Below are 18,851 nucleotides of genomic sequence, written 5' to 3'. Positions count from 1 at the left end.
ATCCTGTAATTAAAGCAGAGTGGTAATATCATGATCACTCATTCAGGAACTGGAAGTGGGAAAAAAAATCACAGCTTCTAGACTGATAGGGCACAGGTAGATGGTAGTTTGCATTGGCACTGTGCTTAGCCATTAAGCTTAAACAGTGCTTTTCTCTCTAGTTTAATGATACACATTTTCTGTACTCTCTCCCTTACTTGCTTATTGTGTAATGGGAGCTGTAATCATAACCATTAATCAGAGAAAATCATTGTTGCTTGTCAGAAACCCAAACCACCTTTGTTCAGGTAGATGTGTCCTCTCGTCTCAACCTTTATGTCACTCACCTCTCTGTGGATAGGATACACTTTCATTCAGTCACACCATTCCCTTTGATATTAAAGGGCAAGCAAGGGCTTGCTGGAGAATGGTCAGTGAAGAAGAGGAAGGGGCAGGGAGGTAGAGGTAGCACATCTGCTGTGATCCCATGACAGAAGGGTTCTTGTTTGATCCCAGACAGGAAATGTTCAGTCAATTTTATAGTAGTGATAGTTGGTTAAGCTGAGTAACCTTCTCTAGGTATCTCTGCTTGAGCAAGAAGGTTGGTCTAGATCATCTGGAAGTCCCTTCCAACGTCAACCTTTCTGTGATTCTATGAAGCTGATATGATAATCTGAACCCAGCCCAAATGCAAGCAATATTTTCTTCTATTATCTATTAAATATCTCACTTTCTTGTGCAATCTGACAGCTTCTGCCAAACCCTAATCACTCGATAAATGGATTGCTGCCTTTCTGCTTCAGTACTTTAACTGCCAGCTGTCTTATCTACCCCCCAAAATAATAAATACATTAAAAAACAAAAAGCATGGAAATTACCACCTTCATCCATCAACTTGGTGACTTTATGCAACCGAATCACCTCCCTGGTCCTCCTTCTTCATTCACATCAAGATTAAACCTTTTTTTTTTTTTTTTTTCCTTCAAGACTGCAAGCCACACCACTCATGGTTTTTACCTAATTTGAATTTGCATTCTGTTAGCTCTTTTTGTCAGCCTGTTTATTTCTTCTATGTATTCTTCTAATTCTTTTGCATGCTAGCATCTTTCCTCAGACAACTCACTGCACACCAAAGGTAAAGTCATTTTGATTCAGTTGTTTTGATAAACATGTTCTTTCATTAAGAAATCATGTGGCTTTGCAACATTTTATCTTGGCTTACTATCTGTTCATATAATACTCTCTGTAAGGTTTTGGTCAGTAAAAAAAAAAGACAAGAGCCAGTAGTTCCATATGGAGACATGAGAATGATCACCATCAATGTCTGCTGAACATAGGAGTCACGTTTCCTTAGATCTCTGTTCTTTCACCTGAGTAAAGCTGACTTTTCCAGATTGTGTGAGTATTTATAGCAGGCTGGCCTTTTATGTTAGTGAAGTTTATTTAAATAGAAACTGTACTTTAGAGACTTATTTACTACATCTCTCATATTCTATGATGTCACGGAGTTAACTAGATCAATTTATGCTGGTGACAGGGGGCAGTAGGCCCCTGCCCCCCACCCCCCCGGCCCTGCAAAATGGGAAGGAAGGAAGTGAGGAAAAAAAAACAGCAGCAAGAATCTATGGAGGTAAACTTATTTTACTAACTATGATATCGGAATGCAAAATAACACAATATAATACAATCTAATTGAAATTGAGACTAATAAATCAAATAAGATAGGAGAGAGAGAGTTCCTGAGACCGAGTCAAACCTGAAAAGCTTGGAACAGCTGGGAAAGCACCCGTCAGCACCCACTGCCAGGCAGTAAGAGACCGCCCTACCTGGAAGGGTCAGATCCCATGACTTCCTTAATGTATAGGGATAGGTACCTGGAATTGGAGCATTAACACTTTAATTTCAGTATGTGATGTTTTGATGTGGAATACTGAAAACCAAAAAACATAAAACCATGACATAGCAAAAAGCCAATAGATAGATAGTATCTTCCATGAAGGCAGCCCTGTTCCCATAGAGAAATAAATGAAGACCATTTCTGGGGGCTGAAAATGGTGAAGCACCTTTGAAGCTGATGGAACTGCAACCAATTATGGCAGCGGAGAACAGATCCATCAATTGCAGTTTTCAGACTAGCAATAAAAAGGCATTTCAAAAAGAACATCTAAGCCAGCCTATGTTTAATCTCCTTACAGTTTTGTTGTTTTCTTTTTTTCTACAGACCTGCTGGTAAAATCCAAGGTACCAGATAATTCTTGAATGTTTAAATAATTTTTTGTGATATCACTGGGCAAAGTTTAAGCATTATCGGCTCTGAATCATCACTGTTCTCTGAAGTGCAGGTGTTCCAGGCAGTTTCTCATTTCAGTTCACACCAAATACGTATTCAATGTAGCAGTCCATTTATGAACGTGTTTTGTGCTTACTCAAGCACTTAAAGTGGAAACTAGCACTCTGGCTTAGTGTGAGCTAAACTGACAAACTAAATCTAAATAGAAAATAAGCTTCTTGCCACCTGGAAAAAACTGTTTTCTTTAGCATATGAACTGAAGACTGAAAGCTCTCTCAGACTACCATTTTCTAAACAGAAAAAAATGTAAGCTGCATTTATGAAAGAGATTTTTTTTTTTCTTATTTCTTGGGGGTGAAATAGAAAGTCTTAGATTTAATTTTGAAATTTAAAATGTGAAGAAAATAGATGATTAGGGAAAAGTATCTACAGAGCTGCACATATAATATAGCCTATACTGACAGAAAATTGTGTAAATAATATTTTAGCCTGATAAACTGAGCAAAAATCTGTTAAGATAGTAATATGAAAGAGTAGTTCTGGATTACTCATATTATGTGCTATAACTAAAAATGAAATGTATGTAATAAGATGGACCATAGAAAGTGAGTGTTCAATGCATTATCAATAGGAACATTCTGGTTTTCAGCCACAGTCATGGGAATACTCCCTCACACATAACCTCCTATAATTTCAATGAACAGAACATTTAAAATAATCACATGGACTGACTGGTGCATCGCTCCTGTGATCACAGTTTTGTGTATAGACTTGAAACTCTATGATTAGAGTGTGTAACAGTGGTGGAGTTATGAATAGATCTTCATGGATAACAAACTCAGCATGCACATCTTTCCAACACTTTGCCACAAAGAATCCTGTTCTTGTTCCAAGTATTTTACCATATAATTTTTTTTTTTTTTTAATTGAGATCTTCACTTGGTAGACCATCCAGTATACCTCATTTTCTACAATACATTATCTTCTAAGAAGTAAGAATCTCAGAGCAACTGGTAAAACTGTCCTTTAAGCCCCCGGTAGTCCTGCAGTGGTTATATAAAGAATTGTTTTTTGCTTTCCATTTAGTGGCACAGCAAAAGGACTACAAGCTTAAGTCATGAGCTGCAACAAGAAAAATTCAAACCAGATGTTGGGAAAAGTAAAATCACTATGAGAATGGTAGAACACTAGCACAGACTGTCCAGAGAGACTATAGAAAGTTCATCTCTGTTATGAATAATAAACATTTGTATTATTGTTTGTTTCCATCTGGCTTATAGATCTAAGTGAGATGCAGCTTTGTTTATCACAAAACTCATATGCATAACAATCTATGACTTCACCCACCTATGCACATACAGTTGCTGGATGTTAAATTTTATCACAGCAGGACTCCAAAAAGTAATGATGGTCAACAGGGTTAGGAGGGAAAGAATCTTCTCTGCAAAAACAAGACCTACCAATCCAGTAGATATATGTATGCATATATATATACATATATATATATATATATATATATATATGGCTATAAGAAAATCTACTGTAGAGACATCTTCAGCTGAAGGCCTCTCAGGCTTGCAGACAGAAGTGTTGCAGCATTACACCTATTTTTCTCCAACACCAGGAGTAAGGAAGGTGAGAGGAGGCATGGGAAGTGTTGTTGCTAATGAATTACTTTGAAACTTTGTCTAAAAATAAGTTCACAATTCAATTAATTATCTTAATCTGTAGCTCCAGAGTTGACTATTTTCTTAGACTAGCAGAGTTTCATAGATTCACAGAGTGCATTAATATACCGAATGTCCTACATTTCCCAAGTGATTCTCTCTGTTGGATTAAACAGCCTTATCCACTAGGTTTACCTCATGGACACTTTTCTCTGCCTTCTACCTTGTGAAGGCACAGAATGAATTTCTCCAAATTGAAGAACTACTCGTATGTGCGTTTTCCCCAGATAGATCTGTTCACCCATCTGGTTCACTGTGTAAAAGTCCACATGGCAGCAGCAAGGTGAGAGTGGGATGGCAGCAAATATTCTATCAGCACTGGACATTTAAACACACTTAAAAGCTATAAAACTATAGAATTTTTCTTTGTCCCTTTTTTGACTTCTCCAGCCTTTCAAAACATTCTGTCTGATGGCAGCTGGTATGTTTTATCAGTCCTCAGACTGAAAACTATAAATGTTTTTCTTTTCCTGTTTAGCATCTCAAATGTCAGCCCCAAAGTTATGGAGCTCTTTCTCTTTCATGCTGTACATCACAGGATAAAAAAACACAAATTCAAGAATTTTCATCTTCTTAAGTATGTAACTCAACTGGCCAGCTTATACATTCATCCTCCTCCTTAATTCACACAAACCACAGAAATAACTTGTCAAGTCATAAGATAAACAGAATAACACATAAAAAAAATATGACACAAGTGACCAACTACTGCAACAAACCTCTCTTCACTCCCACCCCCAAACAATTACAATAGTAGGCTATAATATAGGCAGGAGTATAGTGCAAGGCAGACTGTTAGGAAATACAAAAGTAATCTCCATAAAATAGCTGAGATCTAAAAGCTTTCTGAAATCCATAAGAGCAGTACAGTATTTCAGGAACTGGGTTTCGTAAGAAAAAAAAAAAAAGATAATAGAAAAATCAGACAACAAAGGCAAATACGCCTAAAGAGTGCAGCAGAATGTTCCGATCATGCATGTTGCAGGCTTGGAATCTGTAGCTGATGCAGGCTATATGATACTCGACTGTAACCAAGATCTGTCCAAGAGCACAACAAGGGAGAAATAACAAATTAATTTCGTATTTGAACAAATATTAGCAGTAACTGCCCCAAAATACTAGGGAGATTGAGCTGGATGACAAATCTGAATGGTTTGAGTGGCTGCATCGTTGAGTTCAGTAAAAACTTAGGACAGCAGTTCAAGTCTAGTAACAATACAGTATAGATATACTGTTTGCCTTTCCACACCATTCTCTTCATCCCTTCCTGATTTTAATTTCTCTGATCTCTGGTTCATGACAGAACTTGGCTTTTCTCAGTGTAGGTGGAGCCAAATGTATTTTGGGGAGTGGTCATGGGCTCCTTTTAAAGTCAAACAACTTACCCATCCTGACTGAGACGGATTGGCTTGTTCATCTAGACTGTGCACACAAGGAACAGTGCATAAGATGACCCAGTGGTTTGCAGCACCACCCAAGAACATACATGCAACTACAAGGTAAAAGAAGAACTTTTCCCAGTTCTGGGAAACAAATCTGGGCTATCTGAATAAGGTAATTTCTTTATGCAGTACTTTATTTTTGTTACTTCAAACTGGTTGCTAGAGCATTCGGTCACTCTGTTCCGTCCTGATGTGATATGACAGTAAATTGCATTATAGATCATATTCATTAGACATGCTTTTACCAAGATGATGTTAATGAAGTTAGAGAGGATAGTTTTATGGAGAGGTTCTCTTGATTTTCTATCTGAAGAGCAGTAACTAGCACAGCTCTGTTGTATTTGGAATTGCAGTGGTGTGCATCAGCAGATCAGTCTGAGCCTTACATGAAGAACAGAAGGTATCTGAGTTTGGCAAACATAATAAGTACCTGTTCCGTCTTTCTGTACAAAGGCACATATGTAAAATTTCAGCATAAATTACCATTCGTCTCCTTGATTCTTTCAATCTTTCTTTTAATGTAACATTTTTTAAAATGATTTTTTTAGTCTGTTGTTAACATATTGAAGATCTTCTGGAGTTTAACCCAGAAAGCACCACACAATCTCTCCCTCATTCCTGTGCCCAATGGGATGAGGAAGAAAGTCAGAAATAAAGAAGTAGACCTTGTAGGCTGAGATGAAAACTATTCACTAAAACAGAAAAGAGAGAAATAATAGTAATGATAATTGTATATGTATATATTTACAAAACAAGTGATGCACAGTGCAATTGCTCACCACCTGCAAGCTGATGCCCAGCCAGTTCACATGATGCCATATGGTATGGAATATACCTTTTGACAGTTTGGGTCATCTGTCTCAGTTCTGTCTCCTCCCAGCTCTGTGTGCACCCTAGATCCTATTGCTGTCAGGACAATATAAGAAGTTCAAAACTGAAATATTCTTGGCTCCACACAGCACTAAAACATTGGTGTATTATCAATATTATTTTTCTCCTAAAGCGAAAATGTACTAAATAGTATTAGGAAGGTCAACTCTATCCCAGGTGAAAGCAGGGCAACATCTAATTCATTCTAGTAGTAACTGAATCTCAGTGCTAGCCTTTAGTGGAAAGAGTTTAGCCTTTTTTTTTTTTTACATAGTTTAGTATCATTTTTATTTTCTTTTTTCCCTTTTTTTATTATTTTTTTTTAAGTCCAAATCCATGGTAAAGTACCACATTTGTACTGAAAGATAAAGCCAAAAAAGCAAGTTGCAAGTGATGTTTCTTCATCTGAGCATGCAAAAAGTTAATACTTACCTTACTAGTGCTCTTCTGCAAAGTGCTGTTCTCCTAGGGGGTCCATCCAGCCTCCAAGAAAGACTGAAACTGTATAGTTATTCTGGGGGTTTATGCATTGCTTGAAAACAAGAAGACCAGAGTTCGTGGCAACAATAGTCTTTTTGTGGTTCCACTATCAGGTTGTTCTGTGATATGCATGCTCTGTGACATAGAACTGTTGTGTTATTCTGTAATATGTAAATTAGACCATAAAACTCAACTAAATAATGCAATAATCAGTCTTCACAACATTATATGGCACACTAAATGCAAACAAACAATATTCACATTTATTATTATTATTATTATTATTATTATCATCATCATCATCATCAATCTTTTGTGTCACTAACATGAATAAAAGCAGAAAAAATCTCAGAGAACTGGAAGAGCGTGAGTAGACAACTCCCCTACTCATGCAGTGTGAGCACTTTTGTAGGTGCATGACTGCAAATATGTTACATTTTTGCCAGTGCATCCTTGCTGACAAGTTTCACCATCAGGTGGCATGTCTGCTCTTCCTGATGTACACTCCACTGTCATCAAAACAGCTGTAGCTCCTGTCTCACAGGCCATACATTCCAACAGCCATGGGAACGCTTGGAGGTCAGAGGCAGTGAGATGCTAGGGAGTGTACTAATTCTTCCACACAGGGCTTTACGTTCATGAGTAAGGACAAGCACAATTTTACCTCCAGGTTTTTCCTGCATAAGTCTTTTTCAGGGGCAAGGGGAAAATTGAAAATATTAAAAACTTACTGCTCAACATTGCTTAATAGTCAAGAGTAAAAAGAAATCCAGGGTGTTTTTCTTGCATGCTTCTGGCCAACTTTCACTTGCAAGTGAAGGACTGACGAAAGCGGAACATGGTGCTCAGAAATGTGTCCACCCATTGCAACATATAAGCTTTCTTTTACTCAGCTCAGGCACTTCAGCAATTCCCTACACATGTACCTGCACTACTTCCAAATATGTAGGGCACCTAGGAGACAAAAATGTTAATTAATCAAGTGACTAGCATAGCAATTTCACTTTGGAAGCAACTGAAATTTCACTAGGATAGCAATTTCATTTTGGAGTTGCATGTAAGACCTTGATCATTAAAACAGACTGGAGACTGAATTCTGAACAGTGACATAGGAGATATGTTTGTAATAAGAAAAAAAAGTGTTCATTTAAGTCTTATGAGCAGCAGAGCCTGATTTATACTCCTCCTAGGGCAGAGTTTGCCTAATGAAGGTGAAGAGCTTTGGGTGGTGTCAGGAAGTAGTAGGTTTATTATGCTTGTTTTAGTTCGGGGTGCTGCCGGGTAAATAGCAGGATTTCTTCTATCTGTCTCGAGGCACAAGTCATAATCCCTTTTCCTGGCATGTCCATGCAGAGTGCATCAGTATCATGATCACTCTGTGTAACAGGCTTCTTTTGCCTGAGTGTTGCTGCAGCTTTTTTGTGTGTGTTTTCCAGTACCTCAGAACAAATCATGCCCATGACACTTCAGTGCAGCAGTATAGGATGTGGCTACAGCTCGACAAAGTTCCTGTATTTTCTTGGAGCACCTGGGCACTAATATAAGTGTTAACGTTTTTAATGTTGCAAAATCCATAACCATAGAATGTATCATCTGCATTTGACAACTGAGAAAATAGTTACAGCAAGATCAAATATCTTGCTCAAGGTCACCCAGAAACTGGGAATTAAAACCAGATTCCTTCTCATGGGCCCAAGCACAAGACATTCTTTCCTCTCTTGTGTCTGAGTTTTAAGATTTTTCAGGATGTTTCTGAGGCCTTCCACAACTGATGAATGTGTCTGGCTATGTCTGTCATGCAAATGCAGTCAGTGCCATGTGTTAGCCAGAAGCTTGAGCCAGACACAAGGCAGCAGGATGTTTTTGCTCCTGATCCCTACAAGGATCTGATAGCCTCTTTACCCTGACCTTTTTGCTGTTATTTAGGTTCTCCTGGAATGGTGGCTTTTGCTTTGTGCTGGATGGCTTCTAGTGGTATGGATTCCCTAAACTCTTGCTGCACACAATGAAGATAAACGTAAGTACTTTATGAACGTTTTTAGCTCACATTCTCCCTCTTAGAATAAAGCTGTTTCTTGTGCAATGTCTCTTTGTTTTTTTGGTCTCATGCATTTAGTATAAGATACACACTTGTGGTTGTTCTTAATATCCACGAAGAATCCTTCTCACAGACAGATCCTACCTCTTCTGTGTACTGCATGGTTGCTCCAAATATGTAACAAAAATTTAACAGTGCTTTTTTCAGTATGAAGTAAGATGTACCTGCCTATCAGGATGTTTTCACAAGTAGACAAATGCCCCATATTTTTTATTCAAAATCTTAGCAGTTCTGGAACCATCACAGCTTATAAATGCTCAAGTATTACAAAGATCACTCCAAAATTCTACATATTACTCCTTGCAATTTTACTCACACTATGAAAATGGCTGGTTCAGGTCTAAATAAGGTGTTTTTGTAAAAGGACAGAACAAGCATAAAGTTTCTGACAACTTGCAGCTTAGAGATTTCCTGAGACAAATATCTTTTAAAATATTCCTCCAAAGTTTTCTGCCACACAGTTTTATCTGTGGTATCCAGGCAAAATTTTAGTATCCATTGTATGCTGTGAAAAGATTCTCTAAAATCTGAAGATGTACAGTTAGTGTTTAGAGTTCCGCTACCACATCTAGTCCTGGTTCTTTAAGGTGCGGCTTAGAGACCAGAATAACACACAGTTTCATGTTAATGCAATTTTTTGAGATTGCATACATCTTGTTTATGTAGACAGAAGATGTATTGCCTCTGAAATTGCTCAGAAATTATGCAATGGCTTTGAATTTGGAAAACAGAGAGTAATATGAAAAGTCGTAAGCATTACTCTAAATAATCTTCATGAGTTTCTGTTAAGTTTATACATTTACACTCCCTAATCAAAGTTGCCACATCATATGGAATTTTAGAACCAAAGCACAACTTAAAAAAAAAAAGGCTTTGTTATATTCCTGGAACTTACGTCTGTCATCACAGAATCACAGAATAGTTTGGGCTGGAAGGACCATAAGATTATCCAGTTCCAACCCACTTGCTATGGGCAGGAATGCCTTCTGCTGGACCACATTGCTCAAAGTGCCATTCAGTACAGCCTGTCATGGTCTTCTGTCCCACTTCAATTTTGTCATGCTTTTATTTTTTTAACAGTTCTCGCCTGAATATTTTTTGTAACTTCTAAACTTTATTCTTCTTACTTTCTATTCCTCTTTCAGTGTCCTAGGGCATCTGTTTGCCAGTTAGTATTTTCAATCAAACTACTGCAATGCATAATTTATTTTCACTTGGTAATTACTTGTATAAAAAATTCCAAGACTATTCGAATTCACTTATTTAACTCTTGGCCTTCTACTAATTTGCAGATCTTTTAAAGATTCTTGCCACAACCGCTACTAAAAAAAAGAACCAAACCACAGTCAAGATATTTGAGTTGCAGAAAAGATGCAGACCAAAGACAGCAGTCCACCAGATGGTGGCTATGGATGGGTTGTGGTAGTGTCAGCATTCATAGTGATGGGCCTCACTGCTGCTGTCCTCAAGACTTTTGGTCTCTTCTTTGCTGAAATCCAGGAGCACTTTGATGAACTTGCAAGCACCATTTCTTGGATCACATCGATAACGATTGCCACCTTTCATTTAGGAGGTAGGTGAAAGTTTCCCTTCAGCATTTCGGTTTTAAATCCTAACTACAAAATAAAGACACGCAGGGACAATGCTTCTTTCTTCTCTTCAAAAAATTGGTATTTGCTTCCTCTCATAAAAATGTGTCCATGCCTCAGACATTAAATGGTAAAGTGAGTACTCTGTGTATACACTGAAATTTGGTTATCTTAGAGAACTCTACGTACCTAGTCTCATGATTCAGTTTTCCTACAGACTTCGTATCAAACTCAGTGATGATAATCCTAAGAACTTCAGAGATTGTTGGATCAAGTTCTAAACAAGTTTGTGCAAGTTCACTGATTTTACAGTGACTATCATTTTACCAAGTACTTTAAGACCTAAGGGCAGTGACCCTGCCTACTAGATAAGCCATATGCTTCCAAAATGGTGACATCAGTTCACCCATTTCTTCTCCTTTTTTTACTCCACAAAGCTTTCTTCTCATTGTGCCTAATCCCAGTTCAGGCTCTCCTTCCTCCCCTTAAAGTGATTCCTTGTTTTTTATCTAACAAAAAACTCATGAGATTAAAAGGAAAAAAAGGAAAAAAAAGAAGAAATCATAGAGAAGAAAAGGAAGACAAGAGATAAGCAGACAGTAAGGGAAGAAAGAGAGAACTATATTATCAGCCAAATACTGTGAGCGATTGGATCAGGTTAAATACTCCACTTTACCAAAGCAAGAAGGGAAGAAAATAAAATACACTGCATTTGGCTCTTCACTTAGAAATTAGAGCCTTTTGTGCCATTGTGATCTGGATCGTGCTTTACTATAGTAGTGAAGATTTCAAACATGTGCTGGCAAGAGCTGCACAGAATTTGTAAAGTCCTGTCCACATATTCTCATGTAGAAATATAACTGCAATAAATATCCTTACGTAATAAATTTTATTACAATTTTGTTTGTGAAGACACTTCATTGCATAGATACTGTGTAATTATATACATCCTACTCAGTCCACGCCTAGGGCTTACAAAGACCTTGAACAGCTGATCTTTCTTGGAAAAAATAAATTAAGAACAAAACAGTCATTCAAATTTAGAGTTAAAAGGTAAAACAAATCATGCACTGCCAAGTTTTTATTAGTTCCAAGGATGTCACACTAAAAGTTTGATTTGCAGTGTTCTTTCATTCTGACAGAAGTAATTAATTGAAAAATCCTTGAAAAGCCTGTTTTTTCATCCATTTCTATGAAAATCTATTTGGCTTACAAATCAAATTTACCACTGACCTAATTGTGATACTATTATGTCATTCAGACATAAGAACTCAGAGCAGCAAGAAAAAAAGCCAATGTAGGAGGATAAAAGAACTCCAGATCTTATAGTTTTTTTTTAAATTACTGTTTTTATTTTTGTTTTTTATGTACCAGCAAAATTGCAGCCTAAACAGGCCTTAGTCTGGTGTACTTCAAAGAAAATGGTTATAGTTTTCAGCAGAAACTGCTTCTCATTCTTTGAAATCATTTGAAAATAATCCTCTTTCAGTGAATTGAGCTTGATGATCAATACTCTTCCATACGCAGTTTACGAATTATTGCATCACTCAGTAATTTTCCTTCTGCCTTTGCTTCATTTATAGGGACCAGAAGACTTACTGATGAAGATCACCTGAGCCTCCAGTTCCTTAAGCATCTTTCCTGGCCTCGCTTAGCCCTTCCTAACATGTTCCACTGTGAAACCCTCAGTGTCATTCGGCTCAGTATGAAGGATGATCAGTGAATTACTAATTTTTCCCATTTGGATATTTTCAACAGCTTCTCTGTGTCTTGCATAGAAGGAGACCTTGTTTCTGTCTGAGGATCTGCATCTGCAACAGGCTGTTTGATTTACCAAGAGCAAGGATTTTCCCCATCAAATAGGCCTCCTTTTCATATTAGTGTGACTCTTCCATCACCTCTCTCTGGCACTGTGATTGCAAGTTTTCTGAGTATTGCCCTTTATCCTTTCAGACTCTATTCCCTTGTTATCTTCTTCATTTCCAGTTCTGTGGCTAGCTCCTTTCTTCCTCCTGCTACCCCATGTTGAATTTCTGCCTATTTCCTCTCATTCTCTAAAAAATAAATAAATAAATACAAATTGCCCTGTGTATTGGCTCTTCTCCAGCTGCAGATTTTACTTCCATCATTAAGCACTTTCACAGATACCTCTTGTTATCTTCAGACTACTTTTCTCTATTTTACCCATCGTATATATATGAGTCTCCAGCTGTGTACACATTTTCTTGTTTCATCTCTTCCACTATTTCTGACAGAACATTACTGAATTATTTTAACATCTCTACATGCTTACAAAATCCTTGTAATTCTGATGCAAATGCTGAAAGAATGCTTATTTGCATTTCTTCTATCAGACAGCATGCGTCCTGCAGCTTCTGTGGCTGTTAATACTGCTCTGCCAGGTTTATTTCACTTGTTTTCCCCATCACTTCTTATCTTGCTTAACACAGGTGAAAGTACAATAGCCTGCCCCTACAAGTTAGTATAAAACCTCCTTCTGTGACTGTCATCTATTCTTTGTCTCTCTCCTTCTTTCATTTTGTGAACAAAACTCTCACTAATTGAATTTCTTTATAGCTCGGAACTCCAGTTTCCAAAATACCCGTGGTTTATGTGAAGCAGAGTAGGCGTATCCTCCAAGTAGACGAACGGAACGAAAGATTATTTGTGTTACTTGGGTTCCATCTAGTGGCCATCCTTGTTTCACAAAAAGCGTATACTCTGCAGATGGGAAACACCGTCAAAGGACGGGTGATAGTTGGAATGAATTGGGAGTTTTGTTTTTAAATTTGTGCTGCCTTTTCTCTGTCAGCCCAGATATCGACCTACCCTCCTGTACAGCAGAATACAACAGAACTAGGCCATCTCTCCCTCATACGTGTGTGACATTGGGTTTGACATGCACAAAAAAGTTATTTCCTCTTCAAATGCTTTATTTGATTGCTCTGGCATGTCATTCTGCTTTCTAACGTGTTTCTCTTGCTCCTGTCTTGCTGTTGATCTAGCCCCTGTTGCCAGCTCATTATGTGTAAAATACACCCACCGTGCTGTTGTGATCACTGGAGGACTCCTTGCATTTTCAGGAATGGCTCTGGGATGTCTTGGGCTCAACATGATCTGGATGTATGCAACAACTGGCTTCCTACAGGGTATGACTTTATGGCTTTACAGGTTTCTTGCACTAGCAGCTCAGAGCCCTTATTCAAGGATGCTAATGGCAGGAGTTTTAAAGTCTGATTTCTATTTTGATTTTATAAACATCTAAAACCAGTGTCCATTTTGAAGGTTGTTTCCCTCTTCTCCCACTCTGGATGTAAGAATTTGTGCTAGAAAATTGTATGACAAAGTAGAAAACCAATTTGATACTAGTAATTTTTATTTGCAAATTATATGTAACCAGAAAATGAAAAGTTTTCTTTTTTATCAGAGGCTGATAGCTCTATGAAGGCCTGAGGAATCTAAAGCATACTGAAGTACATGGACCTAGAGTTCCAAGACACTGTACTTTCCATTATATGATATTACATGTTGAGCATTTTGAGCATTTTTAACAAAATAACATTCCCAGTTCTATGCTGGATACTTGAAAATGTCTGGAATTAGAGTTCTTTGGCCTGCTAAGTGATTATAGAGAGCCATTAAAATTAAAGTAAATTAGAGCAGGTTTGAAACCAAGCAGTCTGGCAAGACAGTGAGCAGTACCTGAAGCTGTTGTGCTACCAGCTTCCTTCATGTTCTCCCTCACTCTCTGATACTGAACACAGCTGAGCTTAACCCAGAGATCTAATCAAGAAACATCTTCAAATTTGTCAGAGCAACTGTTGTTATTTTTTTCGTGGTGAGAATATAATTGTGTATACATCATATTCCTCTTTTTTTTTTTTTTTTTTTTTTTTTTTATCTTACAACCTATTCTTACAGAACAAATGCCACAAATACACTGTAGCACATAATACAAATGAGCTGATTCTTTCACTAGGCATGAAAATATTTTTATTTTCCCAGTTACTGTCTTCACAAACATAGGAGCACTGACCATTTTAATTTCCAGCTTAATAGAATACTTCAGCACTATCTAATTGATGGTATTCATATTGGTGTTTTTCAGGACTTGGGATTTCCTTTTCATGGACACCAGCCATCAGCATTGTTAGCCATTATTTTTCCAAGAGAAGAGCTCTGGCCAATGCTATTGCCAGTGCTGGAGAATGTGTGTTTGCATTTACATTTGGGCCATTTTTCCAGTGGCTGATTGGTCAATATGGATGGAAAGGTGCCCTCTTGATCATAGGTGGCACCCAACTCAACATCTGTGTCTGTGGAATACTGATGCGACCCCTGACAAGCAGCTACCACCCTGAGGTGAGCCATCCTGAACCACCACCTGGCAGTGGTGCATCTAAGACAGACAAAGAAGGGAAGTCTACCATCACACACAGAACCTTCAACTGGATGCTTTTGAGGAGAGCAGAATTTGTGCTTTATGCCATGTTTGGCATACTAGCTGCAATGAGTTTCTTTGTTCCTCCGTTATTTTTAGTTCCACTTAGCTACAGCCTGGGAATAGATGAATCTTGGACTGCATCTCTCCTATCCATTCTGGCTATGGTGGATTTTGCAGGTAGACTGCTATGTGGCTGGTATGCCAATCTCCACCTTACGAAAACTATTCACTTACTGACAATGACAATTACCTTGATCAGTACTTCCTTGATGCTTCTGCCACTGGCTAACAACTACCTGTCCTTGGCAATATTCACTGGCTTCTATGGATTCTTCTTTGGCACAACAGTTGCTGTTCACATTACAGTGCTAGCAGAAGTTGTGGGCATGTCAGATTTCGACAGTGCTTTAGGGCTTTTCATGCTTATTCGAAGCATCGGAGGATTTTTGGGGCCTCCTCTTGCTGGTAAGTTTATACTCTGCTAAATACAGTTTACAAGACTAATGAGGAATGGTCACCCAAACTGAAATATTTAGAGCTGGAGCCAGATTTCTTTTTCTGTTAGCTCAGGAGTGTCTGGACAAACAAGCAAATAATGAAAATATATATTTGGAACAAGCAGCAGATCCATACTTTCATAGAAAAAGCAGCTGAGTTCTTGGAATTTGAAAATAATCATTCTGCATAAATGTTGCTATTATTGGGAAGGTTTCTAGAGAAGGTCACACTTAATGGCTTGAAATGTTAAGCTGTGTGTACCTGAAGGAAATACTCAGAGATGCCTGCTGTTTTCAGACAGCATTTCAGCTGAACAGTGTAATATATGGGGAGTTAGTATAAAAAAGCAGTGGAAAGGGAAAGCAGACAATGAGGCTGCATATGGTTTTGATTTGTTAGCAGCAATACAGTGTTCATCTTGGAAAATGCAAGAGAAACTAGCTGCTGGCTGTAGGAAATTTACTAAGTGGTATGGTAGAAAAATGATCAATGCAACATGTGAAGAATGAATCTGAGTCTTCATCCAAAGTGCACTGAATAAAATCAGAGACCTCACAGACTACTGTGATTTCTGTGGCAATGAACCATACAATATGATACAAATGGGTCAAACTGAACACTGTAGTAGTTTAACTCAATTTGAAAGCACAGGGGCTAGGAAGTTTTATAGAGAATTTGAAAGAGAGTGGTATCAGCAGACGAAATATGCAATGGTCCTGCTACTGGATGGAGGCTGAACAAAGAAGCAGCCGTCCCCAGGCCGTAGGTGAACCTGTAGCTGGGTACACCGAGCAGCCAGTGCTACCACGTGCACTGCTACAGCACTACTGCTGTACTTCTGTTTCTTCAGTACAGTGCAGGATGTCTCAAGTGTGCTATGTGGATAAAAGCTATGTAAAAACTGAGGTCTTTTCTTTCATTTTTTGACAAAAGATTAATAGCGAAGCCATTAACACCGTAGGTGACTCACCAAAGTCTGTCGCCACCAGAGGGCCTCTTCTTTCCTTTTTTTAAACTCTCATGCTCGCAGCTGTTTTCCAACTTACAGCAACTGTTGAATGTGAAGATTCTAAGAAACAAAGCTGCATGATTAATTATTTTTCCGCCATTGTTTTTATTGCCCGATTAATTTTGAGTTGGAAATTATTTACAACGAAGTAGCACTTTGTTTTACAATTTGTGTCTGCAAGGTAGATGAATTTTGTGTGAAATTTTCAAGTGCAATAATGTGGCGATGCTTTATGCTTTCATAGTGTAGAAAGCTGCAAGAAAAGTATGTAGTCAGGGTAGTCTCTTTATGAGAGGATGCGTTCACACCAATGAGCTAATTCACACTGGCCGGTTTTCTGTCAGCCACATTACTGTCTTTTTTTTTTCTATCCAGGTCTGATTGTGGACATGGCTGGAGACTACAGAGCAGGCTTCTACATGGCAGGAGCCACTCTCATCCTAGCAGCTGTATTTTTAGTTGTTTTAGATCAATTTCAACAAAGAAGTGAAAAAGGAAACCATACCGGTACTAAATCAGAAAAATCATCATTACCTTACACTTCCTTCCATTTTCTGAAACTTCAGAAAAGAAGGTACCAAGACCATAATGTAGCAGTGTGACTACAGTGGACATCATGCAACTTAGAGTTAAGGAAGTGCTTTGTTTTCTTGACAGTCAATATCAGTAGGATTTTTTTTTTAATGATGAGTGTTTTGAGTAGGAGTGTTTAAAACAGAGGAAGAAAGTCATTAGTTCACAAGCAAACAATACCTATAACCACTGCCACAATGTTATTTTGATGTTGCAGTAGCATCTTGCCTTTACAAGCCCCACAAGGCTGTGACAGAGAGGCTATGATCTAAACAGAATTACTACGAAGCATTATGCAGAGGCAGAAACCTTCCCCTCGAAATACAGACCACAGCCATCACTTTCAAATAGAAAAAGACACCAGCTCACAGATGTTGAGCCTGGAGAAGCAGTATTCAAAATGATCACTGAACAGACTGGATATAAAATCAAGAATACATGAATTTAGCTTTGAGATAATAGTTTACACTTACTCTACAGAGCAGGTCTGGAATCCAAACAAACCTCGTAAATGGAGAAAATTACATCAATTATATAATTCAGCAAAGAGAAATGTAGTCCTAAGTATCTGAAGCACTAAGAAAAGTGCACTTACATAAAATGGAGAAGGACTGACAATTAACAGTAGAAGACAAAGTTATGGTGGACTTCAAACAAAATAAGACTCTCAAATGTAACAGTATATTAAAACTAATAAATATTTCTTTGTGCAGTAGTATGATAACTGAGAGAACAATGCTTGCAAGGCTTTAACTAGAAGGGGTGCATAAAATGCAGAGGTTGAAGTGTAACAAGAATGATAAGTGTTAAAAATAAAATGCTAGAAGAAAAAGTCTGTCCAGTTTAGAAAACAAAATGTTATACTGAAAATGAAAACAGTCTTCAAATCTGTAATGGGTTGAGATAAAGCAGGCACTATTATTTCCTTTTCTTGTACAGTTAGATATTGATATAATTTCTAACTGTAGGGGAGGTTTAGGTTAGATATTGGGAGGAAGTTTTTCGCACACAGGGTGGTGAAGCACTGGAACAGGCTGCCCAAGGAGATTGTGGATGCCCCATTCCTGAAGGCATTCAAGGTCAGGCTGGATGTGGCTCTGGGCAGTGTGGTGTGGTGGTTGGTTACCCTGCACATGTTGAAACCAGGTGATCATATGGTCCTCTTCAGCACAGGCCATTTTATGATTCTATGATATGATTCTATAATTTACAGCAAGGCAGAGATATCTCATGGGAAAAAGACAGCTAATCATAGAAATAGACCATAGGAGGCTACAGAAACAGAGAGATACCAGAGAATAGATGAGACTTAAATAAATATAAATATACTCAGTTCTACCTCTGAATTGTTCAGTTTTATCTTTCACTTATCCTAAGGCTCTTGAAGAAAGAAAACAGTTGATTTATTAGATTAAGAAGAATCTGTACCTAAATCACAATTTTTTTAGTTTTATTTTATCTGGGAAAGAGAAGAAAAGAGAGGAAGGACTGGATCACATTAAGAAGAAGAAAAAAAACAGTAAGAAAGGAAAAAATATAGGACTTAGAAACTTTCAAGCTACTCTACATTTATAGTTGCCTCATTTATGAACTTCAGAATGTTTTTCCAGTCAAACATTTTATGTCTGTGTTTAACATCAGTTGCTCATCTAAAATATTTATTTCCTGTCCCATGAAGATCAACTCAAAATTTTAATTTAATTTACAGGAAATTAACTCAGCTACTCATAAACCAACTATCTACAAGGGCTTGATTGAGCCTACAGTGGAAGGGACACAATCTGCAGTGTGAGGTCTGTAGCAAGGAATAGGAATTTCTGGAAAAAATAACGTGTCAATTATGTCAGCTGTG

At 37.8% G+C, this 18,851-nt stretch overlaps 1 protein-coding gene across 1 annotated transcript; it reads left to right on the top strand.

Annotated features, from left to right (window-relative positions):
* Nucleotides 1-8,718: 8,718 nt before the first annotated feature.
* Nucleotides 8,719-17,607, top strand: LOC116237178 (monocarboxylate transporter 13-like). Its single transcript, XM_090131801.1, has 5 exons — nucleotides 8,719-8,805; nucleotides 10,179-10,459; nucleotides 13,481-13,624; nucleotides 14,584-15,384; nucleotides 16,802-17,607. Exons 2-5 carry the CDS (start codon nucleotides 10,258-10,260, stop codon nucleotides 17,026-17,028), a joined length of 1,374 nt encoding a protein of 457 aa, XP_089987927.1. The 5' UTR covers nucleotides 8,719-8,805; nucleotides 10,179-10,257; the 3' UTR covers nucleotides 17,029-17,607.
* Nucleotides 17,608-18,851: the final 1,244 nt, after the last annotated feature.

Source organism: Phasianus colchicus, chromosome Z (assembly GCF_987193195.1).
Source record: "Phasianus colchicus chromosome Z, bPhaCol1.hap1.1, whole genome shotgun sequence".
In the NCBI taxonomy this organism is placed as follows: Eukaryota; Metazoa; Chordata; class Aves; order Galliformes; family Phasianidae; genus Phasianus; species Phasianus colchicus.
This window is presented reverse-complemented; position numbering and strand designations above follow the sequence as displayed.